Source organism: Rhopalosiphum maidis, chromosome 2 (genome assembly GCF_003676215.2).
Source record: "Rhopalosiphum maidis isolate BTI-1 chromosome 2, ASM367621v3, whole genome shotgun sequence".
In the NCBI taxonomy this organism is placed as follows: Eukaryota; Metazoa; Arthropoda; class Insecta; order Hemiptera; family Aphididae; genus Rhopalosiphum; species Rhopalosiphum maidis.
In genome coordinates, this window is record NC_040878.1 from 82,275,919 (window position 1) to 82,295,919 (window position 20,001).

The 20,001-nt window shown below is 24.6% G+C and overlaps 1 protein-coding gene across 2 annotated transcripts in view; it reads right to left on the reverse strand.

Annotated features, from left to right (window-relative positions):
- Positions 1 to 20,001, reverse strand: part of LOC113554255 — a 40,533-nt gene that overhangs the window by 5,708 nt on the left and 14,824 nt on the right. For both annotated transcript variants that reach the window (XM_026958012.1, XM_026958011.1), the window contains exon 2: positions 663 to 837. In XM_026958012.1, the coding sequence (XP_026813813.1) occupies positions 663 to 794 (132 nt within the window). In that variant the 5' untranslated portion in view covers positions 795 to 837. The remainder of the gene's footprint in view (positions 1 to 662; positions 838 to 20,001) is intronic.

Below are 20,001 nucleotides of genomic sequence, written 5' to 3' on the forward strand. Positions count from 1 at the left end.
CACTTAGAGTCAAACTTTGTTCCTTTGGGATTTGAGGATACATTTAAGTAGGTATATCTTGTTTTTTTTTCATATATTCAATATGACCAGACTTAGAAACTTATACGTTGAAACCTCATAAGACTTAGTGAATGAGGCGAGCACACCCATTTCGAAGTGTTGTTTTTAAGTCAGATAACTTTTCTCTTTGGATTATCATCGAATATATACTTCACAATAGATGCCGTTCGTTGTGAGCACAACGCAATAAATAAAAAAAAAACAAAAGCCCCAAAGATTTTTCTATGAAAAAAAAAAACAGAAGTATTAGTAGTTGATTCTTATCAGTGTAGAAAGGTAAATCATTTCGAATCCACACGTAAAAATAGAGAAACTCAATGATGGATTTTGCAAAGGTTATACTCGTAAGTCGAAAATGTGATCGTTACCTCGGTCGAAAACCAACTCGATAATAATATATTATACTGGATTTTATTACGGGTACCGGTACATTATACATTATTCCTTAGGTAGAGATATACCTAAATATATTATTATGTACCTATTTTCAACAATTTCTACTGCTGTGGAGAATTCGACAGAAATGGCGTATAGAATAAATGCAGCGGTCGCGGAAACAATAATTATCGCTGCAGCGTTGTGAAATACGAAAGCGGACTTACGTCGAGAAGCTCCAAGTCCTGAATTCTGGGCTCGTAGTAACGGGTGTTTTGAACCACCGGTTCGTAGATGACGGCACTGTCGCAGCACCACGTGACCGCCACCAAAATCCAGGCGATCGTCAAAATCCTCATTGTGTATTCGCGATTTTCGGCTGTAGCTCGTTTACGATGGTTTCTGCAACACAAACAAAGCAAAAAAATTTGTCTTAGTATGAAACGCATGTTATAAAGGCATTATAGAGCTGCTGCTCGCAAGCTGCATCAAGTAAAATTTACAATTTCGAAAATTTCCGTCGATCGTTTGTGTCTTTTCTCCGCGGATTTTGCGATGAATTATAATATTTAATTGCGTTGAGGGTCTGTATAATATGAGTGTTATTATTTTTAATTTTTTTTTTTTTTTTTTGGTGAATAATTGTTTTCTCTGACGCCCAGTTTTTCACGAAACCCCGGACGACGTTATTTAATTTCCAACACTAGTAACATGATTGTTACACCGTTAGAGGACAGATAGTCCGCTACGATGACTGACGGTCCCATGATGTACTTGTACAGGTAAAATTAATACAATAACGGCGTATACACTTAGAACGAACAACGATATTATTATTAATATTATTGCGGTTTTCGAAAAACGCGCACTAGTCGAGACGACGACCACCTACAACCGCACGACCAGAGTGAATGATTCGTTTACCTTTACTATGATCTGTATTAATAATAAATAAAAGCGTCCGACCTTTGTGTTAACTCCCACAACCTTAATTTAGACATTCTTATCAGGAAATGGCCTATTATTTATTTTTCGTATTCTTATATCTAATCGTTTTAATTCCCATGCACATTAAAAATATTCTTTAAAGACAGATTGTGGTAAAAAATATTCCCTGCCTACTCTCTCTTATTCACGAAAAAAAGACTAATGGACAATGACCCATACTTGAATAGACTTAATTATCGATATAGTAATAAACAGGCAATAAATGATTTACCAACGCATTAGTATAGTATTATCATTTCACCTGTAAGGTATTGACAATATCAAATTATACATTTAAATTGAAATAATGTACGCATTTAGTTTGTGTTCACAAAAATTACGTTACTATATTTATTTTCTTTGTCAATAAATTAATTTAAAATCAGTTCTTCGTTCACGTAGTATAGTTTGAAAAATGATGATAAAATACATATTATTTTAACATTACTAACTGATCTAGCAAAGTGTTTCCCGTAACAAATTATTAGATAAATGCTGGATTTACTCCTTTTTAAACTCCATTGAGTATAAATCGAACAAACTTTTAACACTACAGTAATAGTTATTTTGATGGTCTTAACCAATTATAAAATATAGGTCTAAATATTGCCTTTTATTAATATGGGTATTATATTGATTATATGATGTATTATCATAAGTAATTTTTTAATATTCATTATAGGTTAAACTAATTGTTTCCAAAAATCAATACATGCTATATAAGTATATCATTTATTTATGCAGAATCCTGAATTATGAACTGTTAAAACTCAGTATAAAATTAAAAATTGTATACAGATTTTAAATGAAAATATTGCTTACTAAATTTGAACTTGAAATTCTTATCAAATATTATACACAAAAATTTTCATTGATTTTAGAATTATACATGAATAACTTATATGAAACATTTAACATTTTCATGCTTTTTGATAAAAAAAAAGTGTTTACTATAATGCGTTAAACACTTTTTTTAAAAGTAAAAAGTTTCATATGTATTAAAATAAAAATTGTATTCATATTTTGTTAGAAAATAATGTTAGACATTTTTGTTTTCCATGGATTTTGATTTAATTTTAATTTACTAAACAAAAAATTCTAATTCACATATGTTTGATAATTCTTAACCTTTTTATGAAGAACTTAATATGAGAAACCATTCATCATTACATTTTCAAGTTTTTGTACTTATAATTATAACCATATAACTTATAAATACAGACCTTATCATCATAAATAGTTAAAATAGTAAAAATAATTCTCATAATTGCATATATATAAATATTTATAAAATTTTCTGAAATATTTTAAAAATTAATCAAAACATGTAAAAGAATATAATATAAATTCTTGTCAAAAATTTAAAATTCCTACTGCAGATTCTTTTTTGATTACTTAATACAAATTTGATTTTGTCACAACCTAGTGTTGCGTAAATATTCCCATTTTCCGATACTTTTTGTTAGTTGTTCTCAATTATTTTAAAAAGTACTGGAGTATTTTTTTAACTAATCCAAAAGAGCAGAAACAAAAGTTCCAATTTGGTAATCGAAAAACAATTTACAAAGCTGAAAATGTAATCATGCTCAAAAATCTTATGGTAGACACAAAAATGAATAAATATACAGATATATACTCGTAATAGTTGTAAAATCAATACATTCATTGGAACGATGTGAATCTATCGATAATTTTTTTTTTTAATACGCTAATGTTACTCAGAATTTTTAATTTATTGATTAAATGTCACTGACCGGATTAATAGTAATATTTGATTTTTTTTTCATTTATCAACTTATTCTTAAAATTCACTGTGAATTGAGTAGTATAAGTAATCAAACCACATCTTCAACTAACTTCGACAGTAAATACGGTGATTAATCGTACTGTTTTACTTCCTGCCTATAACTAGTGAAAATAATCGAAAGCTTATTATTAACGATACAAAATAAAGAAAAACGTCGAATCATTGATAATACGTTTGATTTTAATGGTTAATCTTAAGCCAGAGAGAGTAAGTTGTTGATTTTAAGAAAAATCTAGAAAATATCATTTTATCTAACAAGGGCAGAAATAAAAAAAGTTGTTACACAAATATAAAAACAATGCTCGATGAACGATAAATGCAATTTCATTATTTAATTGAATAATGTAGACAATGTACTGTGATGTTTTTATAGTCATAACTCGTTAAAAAAACAATTAAAAAACGTCGTGTTAAGTATCTAATCTAGCTATATCATATATAATATGTAAATAAATGTATTGTATCGTATTTTGATGGAAAACCACATAAGAACGATAAACATAAGACAAACCCTAGTATTCTGTACTTTCGTATACATAGTTTTCACGTAGTAGAACTGTAGGAATTTCAAAGCGTGTTCCAGAACTCAAAATATTAAATAACGCTTGAAATTTTTGTTTTGATGTACCTACATATAGCATGGTATGGAAACTATTCACACTACAATAAAGTATTCAAATATTCTAAGATTGTAAAGACAATTTTAAGAATGTGTCAGGCATTCATTTTAACTTTCTTCCGTATAGTTTTGTTGACATTTAAAATAGGTTCCTAGAAAAAAAAAGAAAACTCATTTATATCACTCACAAATATTAAAAAAAAAAAAAAATATCCGTTGCGAAAATTGATGTATCATTATAAGCACCAATATTGAAAAGTTTTATTGCATTTTGTAAAGTTGTTGCTGACGTGTACGCAGAACATATTATTTACTTATATATATATATTTTTAAATATTTATATAGCTGCATGGCAAACGACGATGTCCATTAAATTTTTTTTTAAATTTCATGAATTCAATAACATTTAAAAATATAAATTTTATATTATATAATTATATTTTTTAATCCAGAAAAATATGTAACTAATTATTTCATAATCACTGAAGAATTACTTAAACATTTTACGTAAACAAAAATCTTGTCAAAATAATAAGAGTTATTTTAATAGCAGTAATTGTAATTGTTCATTTTAAATTAATAAAATACCGTTGGTAAAAAAAATTTAGTGATGAATTTCGTGGATTATTTTAGTAAATAGGTATATACGGTATAATTTCTATTTATTCTAACTTAACGAATTAACATATTATAGATAATGTATTGATATTATCATTGAATGAAATATATTCTATATGAATATATTATATTATAATAAATTATACAATTAATCAATATTATTTTGTTTGAATAATTATTTTATTAATTTTTATTATATTAAATTTCATACGTAGTTTCGCAAATAGTTTTATACTTTGTTAAACACTTATATTTAAACACGGATAAAAATGTATAATTAATATGAAACATATTAATATTATGATAGTATACTTATGAGTATACTTTACAGCAATTAATATTTTTTTTCAAGTTTCTATATAAATCGCTTTTAATAATTCTATTATAGTTTTTAAATAATTAATGCAACTTGGTGTAAAGATATTTTTTCTTTATAAAAAACAAGTGTTATGTGTTTTGTCTATAAAAATTTTAACTGTATTAATTTATTGTATTTTCAGCTTACCTGCATATTTTATTAGGTATATCTAATTTATACCTAATATACCTAGTATACCTAATCAAACTAATTAAGGTTTTACAAAAAATAAAAAAATAATTAATTATTCGTTTTATTTTCTAAAATGTATTACGTATTATGTTTAACACAATAATTTTATATAGGTAGGTACTTGTTAAAACATTTTAAGTGGACAACGCTCTCAGAGCCTCTGATAATATCCTATTAAAATGTAGACATATTCTAAGCTTCACATATAACTGACGATCACGTACTTTTTAATCATTTTTGTATACAAAGATTTTAAATCCATTTTTTATAAACATACTTATAATTTAATCGTGTTAGTATACAGTTTTATTACTATATTGTTGTATAATTTAGTACAGTAGGTACACCTTTGTACATTTTTATTCAATCAATTGAACCTTTCAAATATTGATGAAAATGGGTATATTTATTTACACTAATTTTTAACAAAATCGATTTTACTATTTTGTTGTTATTCGAAAACAAATAACTTTAGTGTACTTAAAATTTTCATCAAATATTTACATTATAATTTTCTTGACATTGTAAAATATTAAAAATATTTTGGGTTTTTTCCAGTTATTTGTCGAAATTTTAAATTGTCTTCTTTTTTTCTTTAAACTTTTTTGTTCTTAGCCACAAAGCTTGAAAATGTATACAAGTAAACAATTTACAAGTTTTATCATAACTTTTTTTTTATTTAAATTAAAAAAAAAAGTTAAAAAGCCACATTATTTTATTATGAGCCTTATAAAATCATGAAGTAATTTGATACTCATTTTGATTTTTTCTCAAGTGTTTTTTGTTATATTATGGTAATTAAAAATATATATAGTATTTGAAACTTGAAACTTTTTGCCGTCACCTATATTATCATTAACTATACAAAATTATATTTCAAATTTAACGTACCTATTACTTATAGAAACAATTACTAACAGCAAAATAAATATACATAAAAAAAGTATCATTAGAAATATAGGCTGTATTTTCAATGCACTGATTGCCAACTGTGTATGAGTAAAAAAAAACTATAATTTTACTAAAAGCCTTATATTGTAATTTTATATTATGTTGTACTTCATGTTAATATTTACATAATATATTATGTTCTAGGTATATTACTATGTGTCTGTGTATAATAATGTATATACTACTGTGTGTAAAATATTTAATAAAATAATAAATATCTAATACTCTAATGTCAAATTAGCACAAAATAAATTTATTAATACATATATTAATGTATTATGTTAATTTAATACAATATGTACATTAATATACATAGATATACCTTCTTACGATAACCTTTCTAGACAATATAATTCGTTGGGTGTTTTAATAGTTTAATTTTTAATATAATTACATTTTTCTTCACCAGTAACTTGATAGCAACACACGAAACAACCAATAAAACAAGACTATTTCACTAGTACACTTATAGATATGCGTAGTATGCTGAAGAATCGAAAACTGTTGTATCCATACTGTGGAGGGGAGATATTTCGTGTGGATACATAATAAATGTAAGATGATACATGTATCCGAGATTAATATGTATTATATATAATGTAACATTATAACAATAAAATATAAAGACATACCTATATAATATTATTATAACCTAATTTCAGTATAATTTTCCACATGTCAAAATTAAAAAAAAAAAATTGTTTAACTATCCCGCTTAATTAAATGAGTTTTTAACAATTTTTAGTCATATACAGTACACACTAAAAAGACTTGACCTAATAAAACATTTTATAATATTGTAAAAATAACTATTTACATTTTGAATAATATTTATATGAATTTCATTGCGTTTCATTCAGAATAATTTGTTGTGAATGTCGCTTCAATTTCATTAACATATCCCGTTGTAATAACACCGTCCACAAGTATCAACATTATTAATCTTGAATGAACAGTTTGTTATTGTGCCTGAGATAAACTTTGGAGACATATTTGCATAAACCATCAAATCGCGTCTCATACTCGTATATTATGTTTGTCAAGCTGATATAATATTATAATACTCGGATTAAATCACAATAAAACATCACATCTTGTTATATTTTCAAATGGTGGTGTATGGTGGTGAATGTTTACGACCAATTTCATTTATTTTGAATTATTTATATTTAATTGTTACAATAATCCGCGAATCAAGAGTCCAATCACTATATTACTATCACAATAGATCTAGAAAGGTTGTTCGTCTGATTCGGACAACTAAGCATAATATATCTTCACAAACATCTGTAGCGCGATATGAATGTGATATGTTTCACGAAGAATAGGTATTGTGTGTGTATCACACAACACGTAATATTTATCAACAATACAAGTTGCACGAGAGTGATGTGACGGTGAGTATTTTGCATACGAGAAAAAATGTATCTATAAATATATGTATATAATTTTTTTTTTTTAATAATCACGCGTGGGTATCGTAACATATGAATAATTTGAACCCGAGTGTTGGGTGGAAAAATAATGTGCACACGTCGCGGAACAATATAATAGTATACCTAATGGAAAGAAAGACGAACGGTACTGACACACGCCGTTCAAAAATGATTGTGGTATCTGTCAACGGCACACGTACACACCGTGGATTTGTAGGTTATCGAAAAGGAAAATAATATTATACAAAAAAAAAAGGTTGTCTGCCGATATACGGATGGCGATAGTCGCTCGATGAAAGGACAGAATTAATGTTTTTACTCGATCGGTGGCATTTTACACAAAAAAATGTATATCTCTACGTATAATATTTATTGTATGACGTACGTGGTGTACATGCATCGCGAAGGGGTTGGCCGCCGACATTATTCAGATATCATACGGCGTCGGCACCGCGATTTTTCAAAAAAAAAAAAAACCAAAAGAGACGATTTATTTTATTTTTATCATGTAAGTACTATATTGTATGTTACACGCGGTTTTTATCAGGAAAAAAACACGTCTGAAAAAAATCCGAAAACAGCGTGTTTACCATTCTTATTTAACTCCTCGCAGAATTGAATCGGTAAAGTGTACTATATTATACATTTGCATCTGAAATTATTATTCTAACGGGAATTACCATGCATGCGCGGAATACAATAAACTTTACTATCTTTACATTACAATTACGTGTATCGTTGTGTTTGTCGGGTCAATAACGTTTTATCCAACGCAAATGTTTGAAATCTTTGTAAATCGCTATACTGTATTAAATGGTCACATTCCTATATCATTGTTACTGTTGTTCAAAAATCGAGAAAATCAGCGAATTTCCAAGCCTAAAATCTCTTGAAATAAATCTGAAATAAAATTATTGATTTAATAGTAGGTACTCACGAGTCATAACGTTGTGAAATTTCAAATCGTCTACGATTTGCGCATATTAAATTTCACACTTTTACAACAAATATTATTATGATTGGTAACACTCAGTTATTATGAAATCTATTTTATTTTGTCATTGAAGTTATTGGATTATTATAAAAATATTTTTATAACATTAACTATGTAACACGTCATGTTTTGAGATTATAATTATATTTGTTATAGTTCGACTTTCTATAACATGTAAAAATAACCGTTGGAACAAATCTACGCTATTATCAGGATTTCATTAGGTTAGCTAATTGGGGTGGGGGTTCATTTTAAATTAATCATACCTACCTACATACACAAAAAAAAGCAAATAAATTATTTTTTAACATATAAATTTGGATAATAAAAGGTGTTTAACATCCAAAAACACTCCTTGATAATATTACTGTTATAACACTTATAACATAAAATAATATAATATTGCCTGTTTGCCTTATACGTATTAGCGGATTTACGTGTGGGAGAGGGTCCACGGAATCTGGACATTGTCTTTAAGATAAAATAAATAAATAAATACCACATGGTAGCCGTAAAGCTATTTTACCCCTTGTTCAATTTATAACGTGCGCGTGTGACGTTGCCCGTTTCTCAGATTTCAACCTACGCGTTTTAAAAAGCCAATTTGGTTGCGATTTCGTTCAATTAAATTTGCTATTAACATTGCATACAATATTTTTAGTATATAATTTATATTTTTTTTTTCTGTACTTAATGTATAATGTTTATGATTATTACTGTAAAAACTTTATACACCACTTATAAAACGCGGATATTATGACTTATATAGATGATTATGAAAATACGAATATACCTTTTGGAATTATTGTAAGTCGAATAAATATTAGTTGATAATTTCCGCTAACTGTTAACAATAATATGGTGTAATGAATAATGTGTAACATAATTATTGATTTTAACGGTATTATGGTGTTATATTTAATTTCAAAAATACATTTCAAGTTAATAACCATAAAAACAACGTATCATTAGATTTTACCGAGATTATAAAAATAATAATAAAAACAAATATTAAAAATAAATTATTCTAATCGTAAAAAAATCTTGCCATTTCATTCCCGCCAAACTACCAAACTACCATTTAAAAAAGTGTCTGTTATTATTTTCTTTATTTTTACAGAGTTTTCGCAAGTCCATTTTAAAAAAGGTTTTTTCGTTAAATAATTTTATAAAGTATGTTTTTTTGTCTAATATTGTTATTTGTTGTTATGTAAATTAAATTCTTGAAACAAATGTTGTTATAACTCTCGATATCATAAGACTTATTTATATATATATATATATATATAAAGGTCTATGATGACTATAAGTAAAACAAAAAACAGTCAAATAATAGACAATTCTGAAATCATTTTTGATTTTAAAATAAATGTTTGAAAATACAACAAATTTAATACAATACATTAATTATTGGCTATTCAGTATGCATATTATATAATAATATAAATATGAGTAGTGAATACGTGGCATATTATTTAAATTTAAGAAAAATAGAATAAGAATTGTAATAAGGAAGTAGGTGTTGAAAAAATAAACATTTATTTTGTATTTTTTAATATTATTTGAATCTAGGATAAAATATTTATTTTAAATAATAAAGTGTGAATCTAGATTTATAATAAGTCATCAATTATAATTCTATCTGTACAAAATTGTCAAACTTATAAAAGTTATGTCGTTGGCACATGTTCAGTTAATGACAACATTTTCAAGACAATCTTAATTTACTGTTTATTTTATACCTAAGTATTATTATTTCAAATCGTTATTTCTATTCAATGCAGTTATAATGTAATTTAATAGTATCACTTAAAAAAAGTGATTAAACGTAAAATATATTAAAAAAACAATAGTGAATTCTTAAGATTTTCTCGTAGTTAAATATTTATAATTGAACTAGTAACTATGATTTATAATCTAAGTATTAAATTATACAATTGTATAAGTCTTAATTTATATAGATTATTAAATGTGGATAAATGTACTTACAAAACACACACATACATATTGTAGTTAATAATATTTAATATACACCTAGTTGAATGAAAATTTGCATTTATTAAAACTGCATCGTTAGACTTTAATTCAATCTACTATTCTCATAATAAATATTTTATTTTTATTATTTGACTTGAATCTCAATATATTTAATTATAAAATAATAAGTTATTGATGTAATATATGAAAAAATAATTGTATATTATAACTTAAATTTGCTTTTTGTGATATATTTGACCTACTTATACGTACTTCTAACGTAAATAATTAAAGACATTTTGTATTTGTATTATTAAATATATAAATATGTATTTATCTAGATCGCAATAAAAAAAATCTTGTAAATAATATAATATTATACATAAAAAAAATTAACTTCAAGCAGAATATTTTCCTTGGTGCGATAATTGCCTCCCATTCGAGATTAATATGGACCATTCTTGTATTAACTCATCCTAATATCGCGTTTAAAAATCATTTTTAAAAAAAGAACAATAATATAACATTTTATTTACAGAAAAATAAATGTTTTGTTTAAAGTTAATGACCCATATTTATAACAATATGACCAATATTATAAGTGTTAATTAATTATTAATTATATTAATCGATTTGGTTTTATTAATTTTTAGCTTGCATTTGTCAATAATATATATATTATGGGATAAATTGTATTCCATTGGACTAGTAAAATATACTCAATAACTGAGTTACACTTTGTCTAAACAGTTTAGTATAAATTAAGTTCTTGTTTATTTAACCAAAATAACGAAAGTAGGTACTTCGTTCAGTGTACTCGCCGCTAAACAAAGGCTTAAGTACAGTACCTACCTAATATCTACACATGTGCCATTAATTTGTGATATGTATAATTTGTTTTGAAACTAGTCAAAGTGCGAACACACACTCAATGTTTGAAACATGTTAATTATTTAATAAAAGGCTTAGATAATACAATAATATACAACTACACGCAACACGTACGTAAATATTTAGTTGTAACAATTGTTATATTTTAATTTAATTATTTATCGTGCGGCTTTAACTCTCCGTTTTTTAGATTCCAGTGACGATTGTATTAGTTTTACAATGGTTTTTTTTTCGTGACACTTTTTAGAGAATACGAGTAAAATAATTCTAAAAGTTGTTTATATGCATGTAGCACCTTTTATAGACTGGAAATTTTAGGTAGTACATTTTAGTGATTGGTTTTTTGATTTTATCTGTATAGTTCCTATAAGCGTAAGGGTAAACTACCGGAAACATGTGAGTAACATTGAGTAGATCTTAGAAAGTGGGATTTAATTCTCGTTATTCTTAAAATCATCTTCAAAATCCAATGATCGAATGATTTCTTACTAGTCAATAAAACTATCAAATATCAAATAGTGTATTGGCTAAGCAAAACTGGGTGAATGTGGAGTAATATACAATAGTGTATGATAATAATTAGATGTATTGTTTAAGCATAAAAATCTCTTATTAATAAAATGATTTAAATATTATTTAAAATATATTTCTAAGTATAATTTAAAATAGACCGTGCGTGTGTCTCATAAGAAATCCTACTAACAAAATAAAATATTAATACTTCGAATCCGTAAAATGCTATACCAAAAAAAACAAATGAGTAACAACTAAAATAACACACAGCAATTATATTATCAAGTGTTTTTATGTATTAGTTATTTTGTCTAAGAAAACTAGGAATTAGATTTTCTTACATCACACAATATGTATACTGTGCAATTTTCACATATACCTTGGAAATAAACCACACTGATTAATTTCTTACTCAACAAGAGTATTGATTCTGATACAAAAATATTTAAATTATTTTTAACAAGCAAATGTTAGTGATGTATTAATACACTACATCGAATATATATTAAAAAATATAAAATATTATATCATTCTAATATATGTCACGATTTGTGATTTGCCATTTTACAATAAGGTAGATACTAATTTTAATTATTTATTTATTTAATATTTGATTTCGTAGTAGATAAGTTTATATTATTAGTTTTAAATTAAATTGTGTACTGTTTTATTTATATATTAATTGTTATAAAATAAGAAACACGTATAATATTTATATATTTATATGATATTAAGTTAAATGCATACTTTGTCTGACCTTGTCAATGATAATAATATATACATTTTATTTTTAATAATAAAACTTGGTCAATATTGAACAAATACGTATAGGTTTAAGTATTATAAAACATAAATTAAATGAAGACATTTTTCTGAGACGTGAGATTTACGATATTTGATAAAATGACGTGAACAGATTGACAATGTTTAGGACAGAAACGATTACAAATTCAGATCAAGTATAATATTGCAAAGAATAAATCTGTGGAGTAATTTATATAGAAAAAATTTAAAAATCTTTTTTTTATTTTCAACACATTTTAATGGGCAGCCCCAGTGAGTGTTGAGAGTCGACCATCTATTCTACGTAGACACGTATTATTCAGGAACCTATCGTTAACTTTACTGAGAACTCATATTTACAGTATTTACACAGATCGGTTTTAAATTACAAAGTTTTAACGTATATTATGATTAATACAATAGTTTTTATTAGAAATTCTAAAATATTAGAAAGTGTATTTTCAAACTTAAAAAAAAAAAACAATATGGAATAAAAAAATATATACAAATTAATTAATTAATTAAAAGACATATTATGTTGATCTTTAACTTGAACAACTAGGTTTAAATGTTTAAAAGTACAATTTTCGTTATGTGTTTAAAGAAAAAAAATATTTCTATCTTATTTTACCGCAAATATTATAATTAGTTTATTAATATAACAAGTTGTAACAATGAATATTATAATTTAAACTGTCCATTGTGAATAATTATTCACTACAAATAGAGAATAGCCACTATATATTTATATATTTTATAATCCCTTATATATTGAATAATTAATATCTTAATACAATATTTTGTCGATAAGTGTGGTTGACTCAGTCTTATTTTGCAAAATAATATAAATTACTATTCATAAGATAATTTTTGCGTCAAAAGTACTAATACATAACAAAGCCATTGTCAATAACCAATATTTTTACAATGATTTATACCTTCACGTATTATAATAATTTATAGTCAACCATCGATAAATTTATTGAAAAAATTAGTATATTTAGTTAAAATCTGAAAAGTGTAAACCACGAATTAAATCAATATAAGTTTAATAGACGTATAGGCAACTTCAGATGAAGTAATAAGTATATACCTACATAATAATTAAATATAACATGAAAATACGAATTGTACCTTTTGCCTATTAGTTATTTAAAGCAATAATTTTTAAACTTTAAAATACAATTTTAATTTATCTAATTAAATATAATACATATTATTATTTTTAGATGATGCAGATGGTGGATGTATTGAGTACATTTTAATTTTAATTTATTTATTTTGGGTAAAACAAAAAAATACTGAGAATTATTCATTTAAATTTGACTAGATTTTAATAATGGTTTTAAAAAACATAAATTGTCTAACAAATATATTATATTGACAAAAATGAACACAGCATACTATATACCAGTATATACTGGTAATTATTAATATTAAGTATATTAATAAAATAGAATTGTATGAATTTCTGATAAAAAATGTTGTCCTTGAGCTTTACTATAGTAAATTCTATTATGGTTTATTCAATGTGAATATAAAAAATAACTTGTTCGAATTCATTCAAATACAACTCTAATTTAATTTTTTTTAAATATGTATTTTTTTTTTTTTTGTATGATTAGCAATTCATTAAAAGTAATAAAAATCATGAAAAATTCAAAACCATCTAAAACTTTATTTTTCTATTATACAATTTTTTCGAAAAAAATATACATACACATTTTATATAAGTCTTAATGTGTATAAATTGCAGCTATACTATCCAAAAAAATATTACTCTAAATAGGCCTATTTTATTTTTCGCTATGAATTATGTCATATAGTAACATAAGTGTATGTGTGTGTCGTGAGTGTTTGTGAAAGAGAGAGCACGCACGTTAGTATAGCGAAAGAAGTAACATATACGTCAGTCATTATAGTTATGAACTATAGTTACATATTCAATGTTTAAAAATTGATTTCTATATGAGCTGAGCATATTTTATGAAACAGATATATGAGTGGTAGGAAAATGGTTATAACTAATAATACATGTCACGTTTAAATTGGGTCCTTAAAATAATGCTTATACTGCACGTTCGCCGGAGTGACACGTATTCAGTTGTATTCTTAACTTATACTTAAAACATCCAAGACCGGAATAACGTAACTATATGTACAAGATATGGTGACGTTCCGAAAGATGGGATTATTTTCAGCGAAATAAGTTACGTAAAATATCGAAAACGTAAAACTCTATATATAATAATACTATTATAACACACAGCCGCAATATTATAATAACATTAAAGCATTAATGTAGTTATATTAAAAAAAAAACCATCACCTCTTTTACCCTTTTTATACCTCTTATTTTTCAAATTTAGACATAAATTAACATAATATTTAAGTACATTTGAATCAATCAAATAACTTATAAGGGTAATTTTTTTAACGGTTGAGAATACAACTGAAAATATTATAGACACATGGTTAAACCATTCTAGTTACAGACAATGGCTCATAGAACACATTTTTAAAATATCATTTACCTAAAACCATTATACATTGGCTTCTTTGAATTATGTTTAAATACACAAAATAACGTTTTAATATTTTTCTATCGATGATTAACGTATGCTCTCACATTTAATCAGTTAAAAATCTTAGTATGTAAATTAATATAGTTTATAATAGAAATGTATCAAAAAATTTTAGGAGCCATTTCCTTAAAAAATAATAATATATTCAAAATATGGCATGCCCATTTTATTATTTATAAAATATTTATATATATATATATATATATATATATAACTATATAAGTAAATTTAAAAGTTTCAAATCAACAAGAACATACCTTCTCCTCTACTCATCTTTAAATAGTATTAGCCCTTATCTCCCCATTACAATCAAACTATTAAAATTATAAAAATAACCATGAAGATAAAATAATAACTTATCTACTATTTTAATTTTCAAACGTTAACCACTACGCCTCTATACTTTTCTACAATTTCAAATAACTGTTGCTGCCGAGGATGTATGTTTAATTAAAAAATAAAAGCTTCTAAAATCATCTGTTTTATTGATGTATTAAAAAATATGATAGTTATTTTTAAGAAATCAACTTAGAAGATCCTAATAAAATATAAAATTCGAGAGGTGAGCAATTGTATCTATTCGTACACCACAACATCGGATTGACGAGATTACTCCGGTTCCGTTTTAAAATAGTAGCGTTTAACTGTAATTTTATATAAAGTAGATAATTTTTCTTAATTGGAAATTATATAAAAGCGAGAATAAAATGGAACATTTGCACTGCTAATCTAAAGTTAAACACGAAAGTAACTTATTTTTAATTTAAGAAAACTATCAGCTTTAATATACTTAAATAAATAACTTTTTAAAATATAAATAGATAAGATATTTTTTTATGGATTAATCAATTTTATTAACAAGGTCAAATTTTTAAAATAAATTAAGAATAGTAACAGTAATTTATCAATTTATTTCTTTAAACGTATATAACTGTGTAGCTTAAAATGTTTTTATAGCATGTGAAAATGGTTGAAATTCTATAATGCTATTTTTAGGTATATCTTTGATTAAGTTTAGTTACTTGTAAGATTAGAGGTTTGTTTCAAAAAATACAATATTCAATTACACGTCAAGAGTTGTAATACCAATAGTTATTAAGCAATTGACCCGAAGTAATGCATATAAATACAAAAAGTTGAGAGAAATATCATAGTTAATGTTAAAACTTACACTATTATGATTTATAAAAATGAACACTTTGATTAATACAATTAAGTTCTTCAGTAACAAAATTCCAAAATGTCACTACCTAACGGGTGGATTCTTTTAATATTTTATCAAGTCTATAACTCCGGAGATTACACACCATTCATTGATCAAAGTTTATTTTTATTTAATATTATTGTGAGTGGATTAATTTAATTTAAAAACAAATAATATTAACAACACAATTGGTTTCTTTAATTAAGTAAATATTGTTTATAATGGTTTTGATGGTCACCTTTTGTGGTAGTAAAAATACTTAGGTATTCTACTTCAAGGGTAGATTTTGGTAGAACATTGTATCTAATTGTTTAATTGTTTCGTAGGGAGAAAGGTAAGTCATATGCAAAAATTATCTTAAACGAAAATATTTACACAAAATTATTTTAATAACAAACAACATGATAGAGAGTTGACGTTTTCAACAAACAAATTATATTAGTATTTTCTAAATAAAACCAAATTTTTAATTTGAAAATCCAATTAGCTTTAAAATGTATACTAATATTTACTATACTAATATAACAATAATTTCGTATATTTTTAATTTTTCAATTATTTCAATTTATTTTAATCTATTTAGATATAACACGAACCTATACACAATTATTTATGATATTTATTTATACAATTAATAGTAAATAACAGTTAGTAATATAATCATAGTCATTAAATAATTTATACGATTGGTTATTGAAAAAATTAGATCAATCTACCTGATTATTTATTACTAATAGAAAAATGTATTACTCATAGTATTTTAATAGTATTTTTATAATTTATAAATACGCATACTTGTAATAATATATCCTTAAGAATATAGACCAATAAACAGTTTTTATCAGGATAGTTTTTTTTTATTTATTAAAAATAAATATAAATATTTGTTTATAGTACAAAAACAATAGTTATTGTTAGAAAATTATATTTGCAAAACTATATAAATAGAATTCAGTATTGAAATATCGTATGCTTTATTGTTATTAGTAAAAAGTCATAGACTAGAATATATGAATTGGTTAGGTGTATTTTGTAGTATAATCATCGTTTAAATGAAAAAATACCAATACATTTGTCTACAAATAATATATCTTACTCATTATTTCTATTGCATATCGGATAGGAAATATAATATAATATCGTACAAATATTTGGAATCGATAAAACGGAACAAACCTAATGTTTAAATATCGGTTTATTAAAATATACTTTTTGTTACTATTTTTATCCAGAGTTGGCTTATGTATTTTAAAAATGCATAGAATATAGGTTATTTTTTTATTATATTTAGTAAATAGCTCTAGATAAAAATAATAAATGCTATAATGCAATTCATTTCACTTTAAATAAATAATAAAAAAAAAAAAAAAAAAAAATTGAATTCTACTTTCCTATTAAGAATATATTAAATTCTATGGTCTATGTTTTTGAAAATTTAATGAAATATAGGAATAAAAAAATAATAATAGTACAAAACATATAAAACTATTCAAGATTGTATTTACATTGGATGCTATTACAATAAATTCATTTCGAAAGGCATGAATCTCAATATATAAAATAACGCAATAAAAAAGATACTACGCATAGTTGAATAGAAAATGCATTGGTTATACATATAATCATTTTGAATGTATCAACAATATGTATATTTTTAGTTAGGTTTAAAGATGAATGATCTTCAATCAGCTTTCAAATACATTTAGGAAGTAATAATGGAAAAATATAATACAATTTCCAATTTCTAGTAACCTATCAATAAAAAAAAAACGAGCATATCGTATTGATTACGTGAACATTTTGCACAAATATTCAGCATCTACAAATGTTTAGTATAGACCAATAGGAATAACAATCGACAAACATTAATGGATAATATTTTTCTGCCACTTTAAATCTAAAAACGATTCTCAACGGTGTTCATATATACTGATAAATAAAATACTTAACTTTTTATTCTTTAAAATATAAATGAAATAAACACTTACAAATGTCAAAGTTTTTATAAAATACCTGCTTTAATTGCAATTTCACAAAGTATCAAAACTATTCTTGTCATATATATACATATTAATTAAATATAAAGACAGCTTGTAACAGATTTATTTGATTTATAAGTTAAAACTGTTTTCACCAAATTGTTTTTTATAAGACACATTGAAGAAGTCTTAATTAATAATTTCTCTATACCAGTTAGCTTTCAAATCTGTTAAAAGTTTACCAACTAACTTTTTACCTCAATACCTACCTTAACTAAATATGTATGAGTTAAGTTAAAATAAAATGAATACTTATAGTAATTTAATTTATATTCACTATTTGCAGTTAAAATAGAATATATTTAACATTAATAAAGTCAGAAATTTAAATTTTATCATTGCTTCATTCCAACCAATTTAAGCAAAACTATATACCTATTTTAATCAATTATCACTTAATCACGTTTAAAATAATGTTTTTAAAAACAATGGATAAATATGATTTAGGCTGCATACTAGTTGTGGTTGTGCATGATATTTTTTGAGATAAACACAATATATAACAGTTGGGGTCAGGCCAATTAATATAACATTTATAGTCACTGCAATATAGGTACCTACCTAATATCTAAGTTACGGTCACGGCAAATACTGAGTTTTTACAGTGATAATAAAATGAGTTAAAAAATTTAGAATTAAAATTACATATTAATAGTAATTATGTAATACCTAAAAATTTAATTTGAAATTTGAAGTATATATTTTTTAAGTAGTCCAAACTGGAATTTTTTTTCTATGTAGGTACAACTTCCATGCTTTTATATTGGAGTTTACTTTAGAGGTTTCAAAATTAAATACCATTTTATATTAGTGTATACTGTATGCACTATATAGTTATCTTAAATGATTATCAACTGTCACCATAGTTTATTTCGATAAAAGACGATACGATAATTTATTATAATACTAAACTTCTACTGAAGTCGATCACTGTTGTTTTTGAAATCAAAAAATATTATATTTATAATATAAATATTTTTTATAAAATATTTATTTATTTTTGCGGTTTTATATCACTTCTGAGGTATAAAAACGTTAAACGAATTTACGCTTTTATTCTATTGAAAAAATAGATGATTTGTGCTTTTGGTTTTTACCGAGACAAATAATTGAGTGACCGCAATCAGTAAGTAACCTTTTTATTGAGTGACCGCAATTAGTAGGTAACCTTTTTGATGGTTGACCACAACTAATACGTAATTTTTGATTTTGACCGCATCTAGTAAACACCTATTATTTATAACAATTATTCTACTACATTTCTTTGTTTTAAGATTAACGATTTGTGTCTTTGTTTTATTAGCTCACAAATTTTAGCAGTTCGAACTTCAAACTTTAGTTCAAAATCAGAAATTTAAAGGTTTTTTTCATATTTTATTTACTTTCAATTGAAAACTAAGGTTAAGTTACTTTCAACAATAAAACCCAAAAATTAGCCAAATAAATACACGAAACAAGCAGAATAATAAATAGGTAAGCGTTTACATTCTTTTAATCTTCACTTGATATACGTGTACATCATTCTTTTGTATTAATTTGAAAATGTTTTTTTATAAATATGATTTGGTTACTAAATTTATATAATAAGCATGACACTCCAACGCACGATAA